Source organism: Ricinus communis, chromosome 6, assembly GCF_019578655.1.
Source record: "Ricinus communis isolate WT05 ecotype wild-type chromosome 6, ASM1957865v1, whole genome shotgun sequence".
NCBI classification, from domain to species: Eukaryota; Viridiplantae; Streptophyta; class Magnoliopsida; order Malpighiales; family Euphorbiaceae; genus Ricinus; species Ricinus communis.
The window spans coordinates 13,912,891-13,934,563 of NC_063261.1; the positions used below are offsets into that span (position 1 = coordinate 13,912,891).

Consider the following 21,673-nt stretch of genomic DNA (forward strand, 5'->3'; position numbering starts at 1 on the left):
TTTAAAATATTAGATTTGATATGATATTATCAAATTGTACCATAAATTAAATTATTATTATATATTTAATTTTTTTCTAGTCAAGATTTTATACATATGCCCTTTTTTAAATAAAGTTGTGCACTTCCAACAAACAAACTTATATAATTAAAATAATAGTTTTTATCCGTGCAATGCACTAATATACAAATAATATATATAACAAACTGAATATCAAAATAATTTTGATACATCTATCATGTTACTACATTATATTTATTTTGCAATAATACTGATTTATATAAATATAATTAGTATTATTATATTCTCATTTTCACAGTAAACATTAAAAAAAAATAATCACTTTCTCTGACCCATTGAGATTAAACATTAAAGATGAATATGTGGTGGTACTTTAAGAAGCCAAGAGGGATTGTTTTTATTCCTTGACATTGCAAGAACAGAGAGATTATGGTTGTTAATAGGGATCTCAAAATTGATATGTTTCACCATAAACCAAAATTTAACTTTATTTTTTATTTCTTTAATTTCGATTACAGGATCTGAACCTTAACTAATGGTGAAAGTAACCATGGAAATACTGGCATGAAATTGTCAATGCTTTTATACATTGCACATGTGATATTGTATATGATCAGTTTTCACAAGGCAAACCAATTAAATTGGTATGAATTTATTGACCGATCGTTTAACTGATTCCACTTCCAATTACAATTTTTTTTTTTTTTTTTTAACTCCATCACTAATAGTGACTGGCTTGAGAACCAGCCATTATTGGTGTGGCAAAAGAGGTGAACTCCCAAGCTTAAATTGCATCAGTTTCAGACCTTCAGAAAGCCTTTCTCCCTCAGGCTTTCAATTGTGTCCTTAACAGTAACCTCCAGAGGAGTGAAGTCGATGCCTAAAGTTTTCGCTTTCTCATTTGACACCTCATATTTTGACACAAATGGCTTCTCATCAACACATCTGCTTATTAAACAAGAAGCATATAGAACATTGGTGATTTTGTTTTTCTATTAGGTGTAAGAACTATTTATATATGAGGCAACTCCAATGTGAGTGATATTTCACAACTAGATTGCACTGAAACGGAAATAGAAAACACGATATGATACGGAGATATAAAATTTTTAAATATATAAAAGTCATGCTAATATTTTTAAATAAAATTTAAAGAAGTAATAATTATTTACGAAAATTAAAATATAGAAATAATAAATGACTTACTAGTTTTTTTTTACTGTATCATTGTATTTGTCATCATAAAAGATACAAAATAGATATAATTAATATACTGGTCATGTTGATATATAATAAAAATTATATATCGTGCAACTTGGCCATTAAGTTACTAGGTGATATTTATTAGATTTTAAGAAAATAACTATTTTCTATAGACGAAGAGAAAAATAATGTATGAAAAAAATATACATATATAGAGATTTTTAAATGTAAAATAACTAAAAATCAAGAATATTAATATAATAAGAAAATTATATAATAGAAAAAAAAAGTTAACAATCATCTATAAGTAGAAAGCAAAATAAATAGCAAAAAAACTAAAAAATATTTTTTAAAATAGAAAATCCAATTAAATGGAAAATTGTCTTTAAAAGTTTCTTAAAATTTTCAAAAATAACTAAACTAATAGAAAACATTTTTTGAAGTTTCTGAAACGTGTCCGAAGAGTTTCTGGAGTGTTTTAGTGTCTGAAACGTGTATGAAATTTCCATAACCCATTTTAGAGTTTCCATGCGACATAGTTTCGCAATAATAATGAAATTTGCAATGACTTACTTTTCTGGAAGTTGCAAGGAGGGGTAGTGTTTGCGGACAATGTTCAGGACCTCGGAGAAGTGTGTGACACTGGCAACTAAACAGTATCTGCCACTAGCTGAAGGTCTTTCAAAAGCTTGAATATGTGCATTTCCAACATCTCTAATATCAACAAATCTATAATTGTCATTTGGATATGTCTGAGCTCCTGCAGATACAATGTACTATATGTATGATAAAAGGGGATGAGCTACTGGAGAAGAGATTTTAAAGCTATATACAACATTTGTCTGGTCTTACACTAAATTTGAGAGGGAGACATGCATTCAAGAAGTGTGTGCTTGAATCTGATGTGTGGAAAATTACAAAAGCATCAATGATTCAGAAAGATTACCATTGACATGTTTCAGTATCACCTCTGTGGTAATGTTGAGAGTTGGCTGCAAGAAAGGACCAATCACAAACCCTGGATTTATTGTAACCATGTCTATTCCATTTTCTTTCGAAAATTTCCAAGCAGCAGCCTCAGCTAAGGTTTTCGAAACAGCATACCATAACTGGACAGAAACAAAAGCAATTACCTCCGAAGAACTTGTTTGGTACAGTCGAAAATTATTTGAATGACTTGCTGGTTCTCTTGTTCATATTGAATTTTGTAACATTAACTTATTAACAAAACTTACCAATGTAACTCTGAATCTCGGATGACCCCTGAATCGAACTAATTCAGGAGAAACATATGAATAAACAGTGTATTCTATTCTGAAACGTGGAATATACACAGTATATTGTTCTGGTGAGACTAAAATTAGAAGTCTGGTAAATCACTATCATATGTCTAAACTCCATAGAAATTTTGAAAATTTCTACAGTTAATAATTCCTCAGAAATTCAGAAAGAAACTGTAAAACTTGCAAACAAGATGGCAATACCTGCTTTTCCTCGCAGAAAGCTTGATCCGAATTCCATGTCTCATCAATTACCACATCAGGTGTCAGAGGTTTTCCATTGAACATTACTGCTGAAATGGAAGATGTTATAACAACTCTCTTTACAGAAGGAAATTTTGCACAGGACTTGAGTACATTTAGTGTTCCTCTCACTGCTGGGTCAAGCAATTCTGCCTGAAAGGAGAACATGTAAACATGGAATTATGAACATTCTATGAACTGAGGCAAGAAACACTATGCGAAATAGTGGATTATATCATTTGCAAGTTGCTATAGTTGACTATTATAAGCAACAAGCTTAGCTATATAGTAATGCATATCAAGCTTACCTGAGGATCATTTGTTGAAAGAATCACAGGAGAAGCTGTGTGGAAAACACCTTCACAGCCATCAACAATTGGATCAAAACTTCCTTCTTCCAGCAAATTGGCTTTGAATAAATGAAGCCTCTCTTTGGCTCCATCAAGAACACGCAAGTGTTCTGTTTTCTTCAGATCATCTGTTGGTAAACAGAAAGAGAACAACAAAAATCTTGACCAAATTTCTGACAAAATCTTTGTAACTAAGACCGCTTAACATAGAATTTCACAATAAATCTGAAATTCCAAAAGAAATAAAAAAGTTTCAGCTCCAGATACAAAGAAACGTTCTTAAGAAAACCTAACAGCTATAGTTAATTAGTTTTAAACACACAAGTAACTAATAGATCATAAGGCAATCAGAAAACAGAACCCAACCCAGAATCTAAAGAACAACAATTTTAGCCATTAAAGCCACAAAGATCATACTGAGTTTGACCATATTAAGCTGACAAGAGACAACCAAGAAACTGAAAAAGGCAACAGTACCACAATGTGCTAAGAAAACTGAACAGACAAGCAGAACTAAAGGCTCAAATTACCCAGAAAAATCATAAAGATGACACTGACATGATCACAATAAGCTTAAAAGATATTGTCGACATTAAACATAAGCTGACAACTTATCCAAAGGGGAGACCCAGAAGAACCAAAAACAGAAAGAGAAACTAATATCGACTCACTTAGATCTCGAACACTGGCTTTAACTGTATAACCATGGTGGATTAAAAGCTTGACTAGCCAAGAAGCTATGTAACCAGACCCTCCTGTTACACAAACCACTCTGCCTTCTCCACTCATTCTCTGTCAAAGCAAGAGATATGAAAGAGTCTACGTTGTGAAGGTAATATCCTAGTACATGTGGCCAAAATCTTAACTGCCCTCACAGCTAGTGATTGGAAGTTAGCAAACACAATGAGGTAGAGAAAGCCGGCCTCAGTATCAAATATAAATGTGCATCTCAAATTTTAAATTTTTATATTGTTCTTTTAAATATTTGTTAGGTTATCTAAGAGCTCAGAGTACGAATCTCACTAAAAATAATATGCCGTCAATTCCTTGAAGAAGAGTTGCGATCTTTAATTTTTATATCTTCTCCAATAAGTTCCAGTGATAATTACTGGACAGGGTTGTCTAGAGAATTATTTAAAGTTCCTGTTTCTTTAAATTGGGAATGCACACAATAATCTCTTTCGGTGGTGGACAAATTAAACATCAAAATTATGAATGAACACACTTATAAAATGGAGTTTCATCTGATCTAACGCCACAAACCATAAGGTGAAGTTTTTCTAAAGTTGCCTTGATTATGTACAAGCCTCTGTTTTTATCTGCATTATGAAATACACCAGTTAATTTACTAGTGAAGTATATGAATCATAGAAGCTACGGCCATTTTACAGGACTTGTTCTTGTTTTGAATGTTGAAAGGAGAAATATAATAGAAGAAAAACTCCACCTTATAAGTGAAAACCTATGAGAGTGGGATAGCCTCATTACATATTTTATATTTGAATATACAGTTACAAAGGGATATGAAAAATGATAAAATTACAGAACTTGTAATTTATTGTTCCCTATTGAAGAGAATACAAATTTGTTCTGATAAAAATAATGTCAATGATCACAACCCAGTGAGGCATTTGGAAAAACTGAATAGTCAGATATTAATAAAGCCTTTCTCTTTAAAGCATTCAATGGTGTCCCTAGCAGTAACCTCCAAAGGAGTGAAATCCAAACCCAAGGCTTTTATTTTCTCCTTGGATACTTCATATTTTGGCACAAAAGGCTTGTCATCAGAACATCTGCTTATGAGATTAAATAAAGAAAGAGAAGATAAATATTTCATCTTTTGTCTGTCTAAAATTTTGAGATTTGGTTAGAAATTTTTATTAAAATACAGGAGAATGCTGATGAATTAATTAAATTATAAATCCTGACAAACAAATATGATCAAGTTAGGCAAAAACATATATAACTTACTTTTCAGGAACACACATTGTGGGGTATTGCTTGCACAAAATCTTCAAGAACTCAGATAAGTGTGCAACTCGTTCAACTAAACAGTACCTGCCACTAGCTTCAGGTTTTTCAAAAGCTAGAAGATGTGCATTTGCAATATCTCTGACATCAACAAATCTTAAATTTTCATTTGGAAATGTTTGACCTGCATGGGAAAAAGAGCATAAGATGAATTCACGTAGGATTGATATACCTAACAGGAAAACAAGGTTGCAGCCAGCAAGTTTTCCATCATTTATAAGTTCTAATCACCAACGTGTGTCTCATTCATACATTGTCAGACGTGAGTACTTCGAAGTAAAGTGAAGATTCAGGATAACATGGGACCAATGAGAGGTTTTCCATGAATTTACATCAATATTCCTGATGTAATTAGAAAAATCCTAGAAAATATAAAAAGAAAAGAGAAAAGAAGTAAGCCTGCCATACACTTGAGTTTTACATGGCATAAAAATGTATGTTTGAAGTAACTGTTGTGAAGTAAAATACCTTTTATGCGGTTCAATATAATCTCCAGAGTGAGATTAGGCATTGGCTGTAAAAAAGGACCAATCACCCATCCTGGATTTATTGTAACTAAGTCAATTCCATATTCTTTTGCAAATTTCCATGCAGCATCCTCAGCTAAGGTTTTTGAAAGCATGTACCATAGCTGGAAAAGCATGACACAGAATGCTTTAGGATTTTAATTCTCTCATATCTTGATAATGATTTGATTAACATCAATTTGCGCACATATCTTAAGTTAATAAATGTGATAAGCTCTTAAACAAAATTATCTTGGAGAAAGGTTCGACAAAAAAATTACACAAGTCATCATCAAAAACATACTCAGAGATTAAAGTGACTACTCTTAAACTAGAATAAAGAAACAAATAAATTATAATACATATAAATCCCATGTTATCTACTGCAAAATGAAGGAACAGATGAACGTGTTTCATTATTCCAAGGAGATTAACATATATCTTGACATTCATGTGACTCAGAATCATTGTGATAGTTTAAACTAACAAGATGTAGTTTAATTAACAAAATGCTCAATCAGTCTCACTGATGACTATGTTAAGCTTTAAGGAGAAAAACAACCAAAAGAGGAGCAGGGAAAAGCATCTTCTTTAGGAATTGTAAAAGTATAAAATAAATTTGAAATTGTTGTGTTGTCTATTGATCATGGAAGTATATATATATATACAATTGGAGAAGTTTTTTTTCTAGAATATTATAATCTTTAGAATTATCTCTAAGTAATTATACTCTATCTTCTATTAATTACTCCATATTCTAGATTATTCTACAACACTCCCCCTCAAGCTGGAGCATAGATATCAATCATGCCCAGCTTGTTACAAAAGTAGTTCACTCTAACTCCATTCAAAGCTTTTGTAAATATATCGTCTATCTGTTCTCCTGTCTTCACATAACTAGTAGTGATTAGACCTTGTTGTAGTTTTTCACGAACAAAGTGACAATCAATCTCGATGTGTTTTGTTCGTTCATGAAACACTGGATTAGCAGCAATGTGAAAGTGCAGCTTTATTATCACACCAAAGTCTTGCCGACAAAGACATTTTTATACCATTTTCCATCAGAAGTTGGTATATCCATATAATTTCACATGTTGCGTATTCTGACTCCGCGCTTGATCGGGATATAACATTTTGCTTCTTGCTTTTCCATGAGACTAGATTCCCTCCAAGAAAAACACAATAGCCTGTAGTGGATCTTTTGTCCATTTTAGAACCTGCCCAATCTGCATCCGAGAAGCATTCGATTTGAGTGTGCCTATGATTTTGATAGAGAATTCCTCGTCCTGGAGCTCCTTTTAGATAACACAATATTTGTTCTAAGGCTGCCTAATGATGAACTGTTGGAGCTGCCATAAATTGACTGACAACACTAACTGAATAAGCAATATCAGGTCGAGTTATTGTAAGGTATTTCAACTTCCCAACTAGTCGTCTATCTCTCAGGATGCTTAAATAATTCACCATCTTCTATGAATTTTATATTAGGATGCATTGGTGCATTGCATGGTCTTGCCCCCAGTTTTCCCGTTTCTTGCAGTAAATCAAGGAAATATTTTCGCTGGGACAGAAAAATACCTTTCTTGCTTCTCATTACCTCAACACCCAAAAAATATTTCAGATTTCACATATCTTTCGTGTGAAATGCCTGTAGAATCACTCCCAGTGATTACAATATCATCCACATATACAACTAACAGAATGATGCTAGATTCCAAGTGTTTATAGAAAACTGAGTGATCAGATTTGCATTTTCTCATCCCAAATGTTTCAATAGCTTCACTAAATTTTCCAAACCAAGCTTGCGGGCTTTGTTTCAACCCATATAATGATTTATGAAGATGACATACTCTCCCAGACTCCCCCTGAGCAACAAATCCAGGTGATTGCTACATGTAAACTTCTTCCTTAAGATCACCATGAAGAAAGGCATTTTTGATGTCCAGTTGATGTAATGGCCAGTCATGTGTAGCGGCCAGAGAGATGAAAATCCGAACAGATGTCATTTTAGCAACAGGAGAGAAAGTATCAGAATAATTCACTCCATAAGTCTGAGCATAGCCTTTTGCTACTAAGCGGCTTTGAGGCGAGCCACTGACCCATCTGGATTAACTTTGATGGTAAATACCCATTTACATCTGATTGCCTTTTTGTCTGCAGGTAAATCAACCAATTGCTAAGTACCATTTACATCTAATGCATTCATCTCTTCTATCATGGCGTGGCGCCAACCAGAGTGGGATAAAGCTTCATGCACTGTTTTGGGAATAGTGATGGTATCGATGGAAGCAATAAAAAAAGAATAGGAAGAAGGTGACAAATGATCATAAGATACAAAGGAAGAAATGGGGTAAGTGCACTGACTCTTACCTTTCCGAATGGCAATAGGAAGGTCCAAGTCGGGAGAAGGATCTAATGATGAAGAAGCCATAGGTACAGGACATGAATCGCTGGAAACCGGCCTTCTAGAATAGACATGGTGAATAGATGGTTGCTGAATTTGTGGTGGATTGGAGTCTGCAGCTACTATGCTGGTAGTAGTATAAATCAACCAATCATCATCCTTAGCTTGTTTTAAAGAAGGAGATGCAGAGAAAAACCGAGTGCTTTCGAAAAAAGTAACATCAGTAGATACCAAGTATCGATTAAGATCAGGACAATAACAACGATATCCCTTCTGAAGACGAGAATAACCAAGAAAGACACACTTAAGAGACTTAGGATCTAATTTTGTAACATGAGGACAGACATCTCTGACAAAACATGTACACCCAAAGATTTGTGGTTCGATAGGAAATAAAGGTTTATTAGGAAACAGAATACTATAAGAAGGTTTACCATGAAGGACAGAAAATGGCATACGATTGATTAAGAAACAAGCGGTTGAAACCACATCAGCCCAGAATGATTTGGGAACTTGCATTTGAAATAGAAGAGCTCTAACTGTTTCAAGGAGGTGCCTATTTTTCCTTTCAGCTACACTATTCTGATAAGGTGTATCAACACAAGAAGTTTGTTGAAGAATACCATGTTGAGTCATGTAAGTTTGAAAAGAGTGGGATAAGTATTCTTTTGCATTTTCACTTCTTAAGTTAAGCACAGAAAGATTAAATTGTGTTTTAATTTCAGCACAAAAATTAGAAAAATGTGAAAATAACTCGGAACGATTTTTCATTAAATAAAGCCAAGTAACATGAGAATAATCATCTACAAAAGTGACAAGATAACGAAATCCAGTTTCAGACACTACAGAACAAGGACCCCAAATGTCAGAATGAACTAACTCAAAAGGACTACTAGCTTGTTTATTGACTCTTGGACCTGAAAACCCATGATGATGTTTGGCAAACTGACAAGACTCACAATTTAGAGTAGATATACTAGAAAACTGAGGATATAACTGTTTAAGTAGCGGAAGTGATGGATGATCCAATCGACAGTGAATATCGAACGGACTGAGGGCACTGGAACATGAAATTAAGTTGAAGGAAAATTGTGGAAGATGTAAGACATAAAGAAAGGGATGAAGTTGCATTAATAGTGCCTGAGCCAATAACACGTGAGGGCGATCCATCTGCTAAACTAACAGTGCTAGAAGAGGAATGTGGTTGAAAAGAGGAAAATAAATTGGGGTTACCTGTCATATGATCTGTAGCACCAGAATCAATGACCCATTTTGATGAAGAGGAAAGAAGACATTGACTTGGATTACCTGAGTCGGCAATAGCAGTGATAGGCTGCGAGGGAGATCTTAACGTCTCTTGAAATTGAGAGAATTTAGCATATTCATTTGCAAAAACCATGACTGTCTTATCAGTTGGTTGAGGGAAAGGAGTTATAGTAGCTGCAATATGCGCAGACGAATTCCTTTGAAGCCTTTTTTGCAATTTCTTGCAAGTTCGTTTTGTGTGTCCGGGCTCATGACAATAGTAGCAGACAACTCCCTCTTGTTCTGGAACCCGATTACTTGAACTTCCCCCTTTATTAATGTTCTTGCTGAATCGCCCAGAATCAGTATTTCGACTGATGAGGGCATTAGTCGGCTGAGATGGAGCAACTAATGGGGTTGATTCATTGCGGACAACCCTACTAAAAGTCTCCTGCAATTGGAATTTGAGGACTGGAAAGAATTTGAGATTTTACAGTCTCAAATTCAGAACGAAGACCAGCAAGAAAACTCATTACAGCTATTTGTTCTCGTTGAGCCTGTTGGATTGTCACGTCAGGACTAAAGGGCAATAAAACATTAAGCTCCTCATAAATACGCTTAAAGTTCATAAAATAAGCAGTGAGAGATTAATCTTGCTGTTCAGTACGATGAAAGCTCCGGCACACATCATAAATACGAGAGATATTGCCTTTACCCGAATACATAAAATTCAGATAATCCATTAATTCCTTAACATACTCACAGTGATCAATGAGAGAAAGTATTTCGCCGTCAATTGAGTTCCTCAGCTGTAAGAATATACGGGCATCATCTGTTAACCAAGCTTTCTTGGTATTGTCATCCGGAGGATTATCTGTTAGGTGATAAGCCTTGTTGATGCTTCGTAAATACACACGAACAGTCTTGCTCCATCCACGAAAATTGGACCAATTTAATTTTTGATCCGTAATTTTCGTCATTGCCGGAATGATATCAGTAGTGACAGAAACTGATTTGGTACCACTCATGATTACAACAGTAGGCAGCAGAGAACAAAATGGATAATAGTAGTGTCCAAATAACAAAGACACAGGCAACAAAGAAAGAAACACCACAAGAATCTCACAGTGCTGCTCACTAGGGCAGAAAATTATTTTTAGCAAATGATTGCTCACTTGGGCAATCTGAAGCAAAGGAGGATCAGATAATCAGATTAGGCTCTAATACCATGTAAAAGTAAAAAATAAATCTGAAATTGTTGTGTTATCTATTAATCATGAAAGTATATATATATATATATATATATATATATATATAATTGGAGAAGTTTTTATTCTAGAATATTCTAATCTCTAGAATTATCTCTAATTAATTATACTCTATCTTCTATTAATTACTCCATATTCTATAATATTCTAGATTATTCTACAACAGGAATCAAACTAGTTTAGAGAACACATATGAGAACATACTCCGCTCTGGTACTAAATATATATATATATATATAATTGGAGAAGTTTTTATTCTAGAATATTCTAATCTCTAGAATTATCTCTAATTAATTATACTCTATCTTCTATTAATTACTCCATATTCTATAATATTCTAGATTATTCTACAACAGGAATCAAACTAGTTTAGAGAACACATATGAGAACATACTCCGCTCTGGTACTAAAGCAACTAGAATTCTAGTATAGCTATTTGATAAATTAAGGCCAGAAAAAGCTTAAAAAAAAAAAAACAAAAGCCCTAATAGCACAAATTGAATATGCTGCCGAAGGCAAGTTAACATCACAAACATTAAAGTTAATGAAAGGAAACAACGAAACTTGTGAAGAGACCATAACCTTATTTTGTTCACAGAAAGCTGGATCTGAATACCAAGTCTCATCAACTACCACATCAGGAGTCAGAGGTCTCCCATTGCATGTGACTGCTGCCATCGAAGATGTTACAATTACTCTCTTGATAGAAGGCAGTTTTGAACAGGAATTGAGAACATTCAACGTTCCCTTAATTGCAGGCTCAAGCAATATCTGGAATGCAGATAATGTAGAAACACGGAGTTCAAAATAATTTTATGCCTTGGTCAAGAAAACATTCTGTAAATCAAGCATTCTGGATGTAAAAATTTCCATACTTTGTTGATAGTATTGTTTATTAAATAAGCAGTATCGCATCAGTGTGGGTCATTTGGAGACCCATAAAGATTAATGAAGTTCTAGTGTCCAACAAGTTAACCTGTGGGTCATTTGCTGAAAGAGATAAAGGAGAAGCTACATGAAATACACCTTCACATCCCTCAACTATGGGATCGAAAGCTCCTTCATCAACTAAATTTGCTTTGAACAAGTAAAGTCTTTCTTCGGCTCCATCTAGTGCACACAAGTGATCTGTTTTCCTAGGATTACCTATGGCATGCACAAACAAAGTTAGTAAACAGAAAGAGAGCCCCAACAAAAATAATGGATATGGAAGTTGAGATTTTGGAAACAAGACTGGTTGTCATAAAATTCATAATGCAAGTGGGTAAATACTACTTGATCTGCAAAACTGGTGCATACAACATATCCATCGTTGGATTGCAAGACTAATAATCTATAATCGAATTCAAGGCGTAAATGGCGGATTGTGATATTTATAGAGAACAAATTGAGCTGGTCTATCGAAAGCATTAGGTTCCACCTGCGATGATATCCACTAAATCAGAGCATTAAGCCTTTGGGATTTCCAAGTTTCAAACAACAACCTGCCTTAATTCTATCATCATACGCATTGACTAAGAAGTATTACATACTTAAACACAATTACTAACTGTCAAAAAAGAAAACCCAAAAAGATAAAAAGATAATTGAAACATTTGAACCATATAGATTTCAACATTAATGGAAAATATCTAATGACGAAAAGTGTAATTAGGTTGATTTTATCTAAAACTGAATCAAGTCAAGTTTCAAAAGTGCCAATCCTAGTTTTAATATGTAAAGCTACATCATGCCTGGATCCTAGCTACTTTAATTATAGTATATCGATATACCTGGATCCTAAGACTAGTAGAATTTGTGTTATGATCTTAAGAATTCTAATTCTATCAATCGAGATACACTAGATATGACTGCTGAGGCATAACCAAACCCAATTCTAATTCTATAGCATAACCAAACCCAGAAATTTGCTAAACGGAAAAATTTAAGATCAAGAAGAAGAAGAAGAAGAAGTAGAAGAAGAAAAACAGAGAGAGAAGAAGAAAGAGAAAACTGACTCACTCACATAGATCAGAAACAGTGGCTTTAACAGTGTAACCACGCTGAAGCAAGAGCTTGACAAGCCAAGAAGCTATGAAACCTGATCCTCCTGTTACACACACCACTTTTCCTTTTCTGCTCATTGTAGCTCTTTCTCTCTCTTTCTTTCTTTCTTTTTCCCACTTCCCGACAAGAATAGATATATTTCAGTTCACTCTTGCCCCATCTGTCTGATTGTCAGGTACCTGGCTCATGTATGGTCAAGCACCTCTCTAGTATAGCAGCGGAAGAATGATTATATTTGCATAATGAAATGAGCAGTAGAGTAGGAAAGAACTTGGAAATTATAAGGGATGAGAATTAAGGATAAAGGATAGAGAAAGAATGATAAATAAAATAAGTAGAGAATTGCATTGATTGTGATAACTTTCGTCATTATTTACTCATTGCTTTTGCTCTATTTTGGTCCAATCATTTTTAGGATCCCTTCATGACGCATAATGACAGCTAATACAAACAAATAAAAAGAAATAACAGCTAAATAAAAATAAAATAAACAAAAACAACCAAAATATCTAGCACACGCACAATTTATTCGTTGACGTTTAGTAGTCATCTAACTTGGCTATCATTGACTGCCATTTCAACTGCCATCTATGCTACTTTTGCCAAATTAGAGCTGAATTGGCATTGCTGGTACTTGACATTACCCCTCTCTGCAAGATCTTTCTTGTCCTCAAGAAAGAAGTCAGGAAATTGAGCTTGAAGGAAAGAAAGATCCTCCCAGTTAGCTTCTTCAGGAGACATATCCAACCATTGAACCAACACTTGCTGCACTCTTTGTTTCTTTCTCATAATTTCCCTTTGTTGAAGAATTAACAATGGTTGCACCTTAAAGTACCCATTAGAATGCACTAAAGGCAGTTTAGTAGTACCAGAAGAACCTTCTCCAACTTGTTTCTTGAGGAGCGACACAAGAAACACAGGATGGATGTTGGAATGATATGGTAATTCTAGCTTATAGGCAACTAAACCCACCTTAGCTAAAATTTTAAAAGGTCCAAAATACTTAAAGTGACAATTTCAAATATTCTCTAATGGCTATTGAATTTTGTTTATATGGCTGCAACTTCAATTTACCCTTTTGAATTTATTTTCAGAGTCAAATACCCACAATTTAAATTCTTTTAGCAAATAGTCTCGTAAACTTGCATCAAAGATCAAATATATCTAATTTAGATTTTTCCAGGAAATAGCTTCATGAACTTGTTTCCAAAATTCAAATACATCCAATTCAAATTTTTTTACCAAAAAATCTCATGAACTTATACTAAAAACCAAATTTATCCAATTTAAACTTTTTTTAGCAAATAGCCCATTTATCCGTAAATATTTTATGCCTCCCTTTAGTTCTCTATTAGGACTTTTTCTAAGGATCCAACAGTGGTACACCCATTTTTCTCCACTCCCGCCTTATATGACCTAATAATCTCAATTCAACAGCATTGGGTAGGGTTCTTACCCTTACATACTCAAACAATAGATCATACTCGAGACGTGGAAAGAATGTAGGATTACTTCCATCAAGAACTACTCGTAGAAATCCTTTCAAGATTGTCAGTGAAATCACTTCTCAAATGCAGGTGTGTTTCCAAAGCATGGAATTCTTTAATCACAAGCCCTTCTTTTGGAACCCATCATCTTCGCAGAGCCTCAACCAAGAACAGCGATTTGCTTCTCTTCAAGCATTTTTTTTTTTTGTATATAGAAATGATTGTTTCCCTTATTACCCTTTAGAGGAACTAGATTGCCCATTTAAGGCCTTTAATTGTTGTTGAAAACAGAAAGCAAAGAAGCAGAAGAATATTACCAAAAAAGAATGAGCTGAGCCGCGGACTAGGTCACTCCTTTAAGAAGTTTCGTGGCTCTACAAAAGATTGTGCAAGCAGTAATGGTCCCGATGTCTCCAAGATAAAACACCTAGAATAACTCTCTATCTTGATCTTCACTGCACAAAGGAGAAGACCAGCAAGACAAACACCCTCTCTAATGCTAGGAATCAGCGAGCAATTAATGTGTAAAAAACAGAATGTAGAAGATGATCATGAAATAGGTTTAGGGAGTCATTGTATAAGCTTCTGAACTTAATAACAGGAAGAAAAAATAGAGGAAAGAAATCAAGGAGAGATCGTGGGAGAAAATCATGAGTTGTTAGTATATTTAGTCTTAGATTTACTTATTCAAAATAAAAAATAAATAATATTAAAATCTTATTATTTAAATAAATTTTATATAAAAATAATTATTAATCCACCTCACCTCATCCGGTCTAGTCTCAGCTGCACAGCTGTGGCGATGCGTGCGTGTGGCATTAATTGGATTTTTAGTGTTTTTAGTTTTTTTTTCTTTTTAATAATGACAATAAAAAGAAAATTTTGATAATAGTAGTGTCGAAAACAATGAATATGAAAGTGATTTCAGTGAAAATAATAATAATAATAATTAATTATTATTTAATTATATTAATTTTGTTAAATTATAAAATAATTTTTAAATATTATTATTTTTTATTTTTTATTTTAAAAAGAAATTAATTTTTATTTTTAATTTTTTTAAATAAAATTAATTTAAATTAAATATATAAAAATTTAAAATAAAAAATTTATAAATTTTAAAAATAACTAAATTAAGCTAAAATTAGTATTCTAGAAACAACCCTTCAGGACTAGCCATTTTCTTAATCAATAAGGCATAAGCTAACATGGCATATCTCAAGTCTCGAGTGCTAAGTCCCAGTTCTTCTCATAGTAAGAAAACAAACACATAATATTTCTGTATATAATAATGTTCTTATCCGGATGGCTAACTCAGTTGATTATGATCATGAGCTTTTAAGCTAATTATAAATAATATATAATATATGGAATAATGAGATAAATATATATCTTTCTAAAATAAATTTTATTTGTTTATAATAAAAGATAAAATCAAATAAATCTTTTTAATTTTTATATTCAAATATATGATAACAATTTTTAAGATTTTTTATTAAAAGAGTTAATTTATATTATGTAAAATAAAACATTTTTATTTATTTTCTTAAAAAATTTATTTAAACTTATTAATTGGTACTCTTTATATTATTTTTTACCATTAGTTCAATATATTAAAAGAAATTATTTATTTATTCTAATTTATAAAACAAAAACAAATGAAATAACTTAAAAGATTTTAATATTTTAAATGGTTCGAGCATAACTCAAATTCAGTTCGTTTTTAACTCGTTCAAACTCATTTAAAATATCTGGAACTCAAAACAATCTCAATCATTTATATTATTTCATCAAATTGAATCTAAACAATAACATGTATCGCCTCATGAACAATAACATGTATCGCCCCATGTTCACTCCTATAAACATAAAAGAATATAAACTGCTTATACATAGAAATGATAACGAACAGGGTCTCCGCTCCGAACTCGAACCCATTAAAAGACACCTATCTGAACCCGTCTCAAATTCGTTTAAAAAATTATCTTTGTTATGCGAATATGTCATAACCCGAATAGAAATACTCGCATACTATCCAAACCTGATTAAATAGAAATACTCGCATACTACTCAAACCGAATAGAAATAAATATTAAATATATTTATAGATATTTAAATAGGTAGTGAGTATTCTATCCGTTGGTATAAATATTTAGATAATTAAATTGATACTCATTTATTATAATTAAATTCTAAAATATATTAATATAAATAAAAAAAATATAAAATATAAAGTAATCAAATTCAAATATTTATATTAGATATTCAAGATATTAATACAATTTAAATATAAATTTAATAAAATTTAAATTAATATTCAAAATAATAAAAATAAAATAAATTTTAATATAAACGGATTCAGATAACTGCAAGTTCAAATCCAAACCCGAGACGGATAATAAAATCAAATCTCAAACCTATTTATTATTATACAAACCCTTCTTATTGGAGTTAGATCAAATCGAGTACTTGAAAATATTCGTCGGATTGCTATTGTTATCCCTACCGGTACATGAAAGCAGAATAGTAACAGAAAAGATTCTACCTTGAGCGACTATAATTCCTGAAATGCAACACAGCTATGTTGATTACATCTAATAGTTTGTCAACTGTATTGTCCTCTATGGAAAAATAGACAGCACCCCACGATCTTTGGATAACAAAAACAAAGTAAGGAACTGATATACCGACCCCAAATCCCAACCCAATGATCGAGTAAAACCAGTAGTCGACACTGTAGTTGTAGCCATGGTTAACATCATCCTCATTACTTGATGAGGTAGTTGGATAATCACCTGGACAAGGAACAACAAGAGGAACTCCACAAAGACCAGGATTACAAGCGAAAGATGATGCCTGAAAAGTTGACAGCTGCCCCGAAAAAGGGATTCTACCTGATAAATTGTTGTCTGATAAGTTTAAGTACCCCAGAAATGACAGTGAAGACATGCTTGGAGGAATTGGACCTGAAAACATATTGCTTGAGAAATCAAAGGATGACAGCTGACGTAATTCCGAAATTCTCGAAGGTATCTGGCCGGTAAGGTAGTTGCTTGACAAGTTTAAAACCACTAATCCGGCCAAGTTTGTTATTATTTCGGGAATTACGCCATGTAAACGATTCCCAGAAAGGTCAATGCAAGTTAGGAGGGAAATAGTTTTTGTAAATCTTAGAGTTTCCCCCTTTGTATTCACAAGTATGTTTTCTTCGTAATAGACATTTTCTCTCATCACATAATGCAAATACTGATTGCTGTTTTTCACTTCAGTCATGGCTTTAATATTATCCAAGCTTGCAGGAATGGCTCCAGTCAGATGATTTTCTGCAAGCAAATAACTCAAATTTGTAATGGTAGATGGGAGTCCTCCTGAAAATGCATTAGACCTCAAAACAAGTATTCTAAGATGTGAGAGGTCATTTCCAATCCACTCTGGAATTTCGCCAGTCAATCTGTTCTCTCCAACATCTAGAGTTTCCAAACTCGACAATTTTTGAAAGCTTAATGGTAACTCCCCAGAAATATTGTTGTTCCTCAAGTGTAGTGTTTGAAGGCAAGTCAGCTTACCTACAGAATCTGGGATAACCCCCGAAAAATTATTATCTTAAAGATCTAGAACCGTTAGATAAGAACACTTGCCAATGCTAGCTGGAATGCTTCCTGTTAATTTGTTCCTTGAAAGATCAATACCAACAATAAACTGCATTTCTCCAATAGAGTCTGGGATTGGACCAGTAAGTTGGTTGCCCGCAAGAGAAATAAATAAAATGCCAGGAAAGAAGATCTTCTCTGTGATAGTACTGGAAAATTTGTTATTGGAAAGATTTAGTATTTGAACTGCACCGCTTGGAATAGGAATGGGTCCTTCAAAGTTGTTGAAGCTCAAATCAATACGTCCGAGATCTCCTACTTTAAATGAATTTGGTATTTTTCCCTGTAACTGATTGAATGAAAGATTTAGATAGAGAAGACTGTCAAAAACATTCCAGAACCAGCTTGGGATGGAACCTGAAAGACTAGCATTTGAAATATCAATACCAGAGATATATCTTTGATATTGAAGCCAGGTTGGAATCGAAGGACCCACATAGCATGAAGACAAATCAACTGCATCGAGTTGAAATGGAGGCACTCAATTATAGCTGAAATTAAAAGTAAAAGAATTTGAAGACAAATCAAAGAACCTGAGCCTAATTAGCTTTGAAAAATGGGATTCAGAGATAACTCCACTCAGACGGTTGAAAGAGACATCTAGAGACGACAAATTGGACAACATTCCCCAACTAGTAGGGATAGTTCCAGTCAAATAATTGGAGGAGACATCTAGGTATGACAATTTAGAGAGCTGTCCCAACCCATCTGGGAGGGTTCCATTTAGCTGATTCTGATTGAGGTAGATTTCGGTTAGTTGTTTTAATGACCCAAAAGAAGCAGGGATTGAACCATGAAACAAGTTAGAATGCAAACTGAGTATGACAAGATTTTGAAGCTCACCCAACCAATTTGGCAATTTGCCAACCAATTGATTGTCCCCAAGCATCAAGAACTGCAGAAGTGGAAAAGGACTTTTGGAAAAGCAGTTATCTGCGCCTACAAGGACTTCAGGTAAACTTCCAGTTAGGTTGCTTTGGAAGAAATCCAAGTATTCAAGACTGCATAATTTACCGATTGAGCTTGGGAATGTGCCGTCAATCTTACAATCTGACAATGATAGGTCAGAGAGAGATGTCATGTTTCCAATGGAGGCAGGTAGCTTACCATGCACATGATTACTGCTTAGATATAAAGCTTCCAAATTCTTCCAGCTTCCCCTGAATAGTTGAAAGCTACTTGCATAGAGATAATTGGAACTGAGATCCAAGAACTGCAAATTGGGTAACTCACTTAAACCAAGCGGAATGCGTCCATGCAATTTGTTACCGCCGAGGTCAACATATGCAATGCTACTGATATTCACAACCCAATTTGGAAACTTGGAGCTGATGTGGTTAAAGCTTAGGTCTATTACAGCAAGTGAACTGAAATTAACCGATTTCAGATCTGAAATAGAATCATATAAGTTACAAAAGGACAAGTGCAACTCAGTTAAATGTGGAAGCACATTTAGTGCAGCAATCCAGTCTGAGCCAGCCATTGACAGGTCAACAAAATCTAATGCCAAATATTTCAGGCAGGTAAGGCCACTCACCCATTCAACATTGTCAACGGCTAACTTTAAATTGGCAGAAGAAATATTAAGATACCGCAAAGCAGACATGTTGCCTAAATTTGGAGGAATTGTGCCAGCAAACCCTGCATTTGCAAGGTTCAAATATTGCACTTTCTCCAAAGACTCGAAGAATTTGGGAATTGGGATGCGGTTGAAATAATTAAAACTCAAGTCTAAATATTTCAAGGACTTGAGTTTAACCAGTGAAGGTCTAAGTTCTCCACTCAAACTCCAATCTTGGAATCAACAATGGTAGCAGCTCTTGATATGTTATCGCAGCCTATCCCCGGCCATTGACAACAATTACTTCCATGCCAAGACGAAAGATGGTTCTCTGAATCCGTAAGACCTTTTCTGAAATCATCTAGAGCTTCTCTATCAGATTCCAGGCAATCCATTATCTGGGCATCGCCATGGTGAATGTGTCCTCCAGTGATCAGAAGTAAATTACAAAGTAAAAGAAGCAAGGGGAAAGCTACATTTACATTGTTATAATCACAAGTACCTTGTCGCCTGTCCTGTTTAAATGTGCACAATGAATTGAATAGAGGCTGTGATCAAGATTTGACAGAAATATCCTCACGTTTAGGATTGAAATTCTAAGAGAAATACTAACCTAAGTTAATTTGAAACTGAAAGACAATTGTAAGAGACATCTAGAAAGGACAAATCTGAAAGCTGATTATATAAAAGTTTCCATGTAAAAAGGGGTTCCACAAGATTTCTAAAATCTTAATTTATTGTTATTTTCAAAATGTTATAAATAAATACTAAATATTGAAAATTTTATTAGATTTTATTTATTAACTTAATTTTATAATTAAAATAATAATAATGGTCACACAAATTTTTTTCTAAAATGTGTGCTTATATTTGGATAAATAAAATTTTTGTTTTGACATATGTATTTAGTTTTTGACACATAAAATTTAAAGTTATGTGTAATTTTATATTGTTTTATTAAATCATTGATTAATAATCTGTATTACTAATTAAACAATTATTTTAATCCTAGAAAATATCATTTTAATCATATTTTATATATTAACTAATAAAATATTTTTCTAATTAGATAATAATTATAATTCTAGAAAATAATTTTTAAATTATAATTTTAATATTATATTCACTAATAGTTTTCTTAATATATAATAATTTCTAATCCTAAAAGACAGTAATATAATGAGTTTGATTCTAGTGCTCAAAAGATCATACTCGTTTAAAGATTTTTCAACTGATAATGAAATCAATTATGGCTCAATATAGCCACTGAGTGAAATGTGTTTCTTGCTAATGCGTCAAACACAATCAATATGTTGTATATAATTGCTCTATCAATACGATCAATGAATCTAAGAGGAAAAGTTTATTTTTATAATGATATTAGTATGTATTTCTTGAACGTAGTCAGTTTTACTTGTTTGTTATAAGTGGTACTTATTAATTATTTTTAATAAAAGACTTCTTTTATTTTTTTTTCAATCAACACCTATAATTAATTTCCACTTACTTAATTTTGAAATTATAAATTGCTATACAAATTTTTGAGTTTCAAATACAATATTCTTTTTATTTGATTCTCAAAAATTATAAATTGGCTAGCAAGTTCATTAATATTTGGATTAATGCAGTAAAAAATATGCTAAAAGTATTTTAGTAAGAAAATAATTAAAAATAGCGATATAATTAAAAAACTGAACAACTTAAAAATATTTTTATGCAAATTAAAAATGACCTATCAAAATTGGATGGAAGTAATATATAATCACTTTCTCCATCTAAAAGAGATAGGTGTCATTTTTTTTTTTTTGGCCTATGCCAAAATATAGTCCACTTTTCTCTTTTTGTTATTAGTTTAGTATGTAATTGTTAAAAATATATAATGCATATTATCACATGTAATAAATCTTTACATTTTATACTTTGAAATTATAGTTTTTATAGAAAGCTTAAGAAGAATATGTAAAAGAAATAATAATTAAAATTAATAATATTAGCTATAAACAAATTTATATTTTTTAATTCACGTGTAAATTAAGAATAAAATATTTTTTTTAGAACGGAAGAAATAACATATAATTAATTTTAGAAATAACATATCATTATTTGTTGCTTAGATGTATATATAAATGGAAATATAGACCTATGTTATTTTCTAAGTTGAATGGTCTTAGACAAAGTACGTTATCAATCGAGTAAAACTATAAGTGTGTTTGACATAATTGTTGGACACCGGCTGATTGCTGATCAATTCTAAACAGCTAGATCAATGTGTTTGATACTTCTTTTTGAGTGGTTATTGATAGATTTTTGAAATTTCTGATAGCTGAGTTCACACCAGTTCAAATTAAAATTTTTTGTGAACAATTTTATTAATTTAG

General features: G+C 32.7%; 3 protein-coding genes across 5 annotated transcripts; all 3 read right to left on the reverse strand.

The window, feature by feature from the left end:
• Positions 1-581: 581 nt before the first annotated feature.
• LOC107260732 (phenylacetaldehyde reductase-like) lies at positions 582-3,997 on the reverse strand. The gene is made up of 6 exons (XM_015718382.2): positions 3,769-3,997; positions 3,056-3,225; positions 2,709-2,900; positions 2,171-2,333; positions 1,798-1,984; positions 582-966 (listed from the first exon to the last, which is right to left on the reverse strand). The coding sequence occupies exons 1-6, from the start codon at positions 3,884-3,886 to the stop codon at positions 822-824; spliced, it is 975 nt and encodes a 324-aa protein (XP_015573868.1). The 5' UTR covers positions 3,887-3,997; the 3' UTR covers positions 582-821.
• Positions 3,998-4,527: 530 nt separating this feature from the next.
• Positions 4,528-14,712, reverse strand: LOC8259278 (phenylacetaldehyde reductase-like). 3 transcript variants are annotated; one of them, XM_025157093.2, is made up of 7 exons: positions 12,557-12,584; positions 11,827-11,971; positions 11,528-11,697; positions 11,134-11,322; positions 5,597-5,759; positions 5,069-5,252; positions 4,528-4,890 (listed from the first exon to the last, which is right to left on the reverse strand). In XM_025157093.2, exons 2-7 carry the CDS (start codon positions 11,846-11,848, stop codon positions 4,746-4,748), a joined length of 873 nt encoding a protein of 290 aa, XP_025012861.1. In that variant the 5' UTR covers positions 11,849-11,971; positions 12,557-12,584; the 3' UTR covers positions 4,528-4,745. The 3 variants fall into 3 exon arrangements, with proteins under 3 accessions (XP_025012861.1, XP_015573870.1, XP_015573869.1); XM_015718384.3 differs by lacking the exon at positions 11,827-11,971 and having other exon boundaries at positions 11,134-11,219; positions 11,578-11,697; positions 12,557-14,712; XM_015718383.3 differs by lacking the exon at positions 11,827-11,971 and having other exon boundaries at positions 12,557-14,711.
• A 1,173-nt stretch (positions 14,713-15,885) lies between these two features.
• Positions 15,886-19,690, reverse strand: LOC8259277 (receptor-like protein EIX2). The gene is made up of 6 exons (XM_048375290.1): positions 19,600-19,690; positions 18,320-19,375; positions 18,122-18,225; positions 17,774-18,023; positions 16,630-17,659; positions 15,886-15,943 (listed from the first exon to the last, which is right to left on the reverse strand). Exons 1-6 carry the CDS (start codon positions 19,688-19,690, stop codon positions 15,886-15,888), a joined length of 2,589 nt encoding a protein of 862 aa, XP_048231247.1.
• Positions 19,691-21,673: the final 1,983 nt, after the last annotated feature.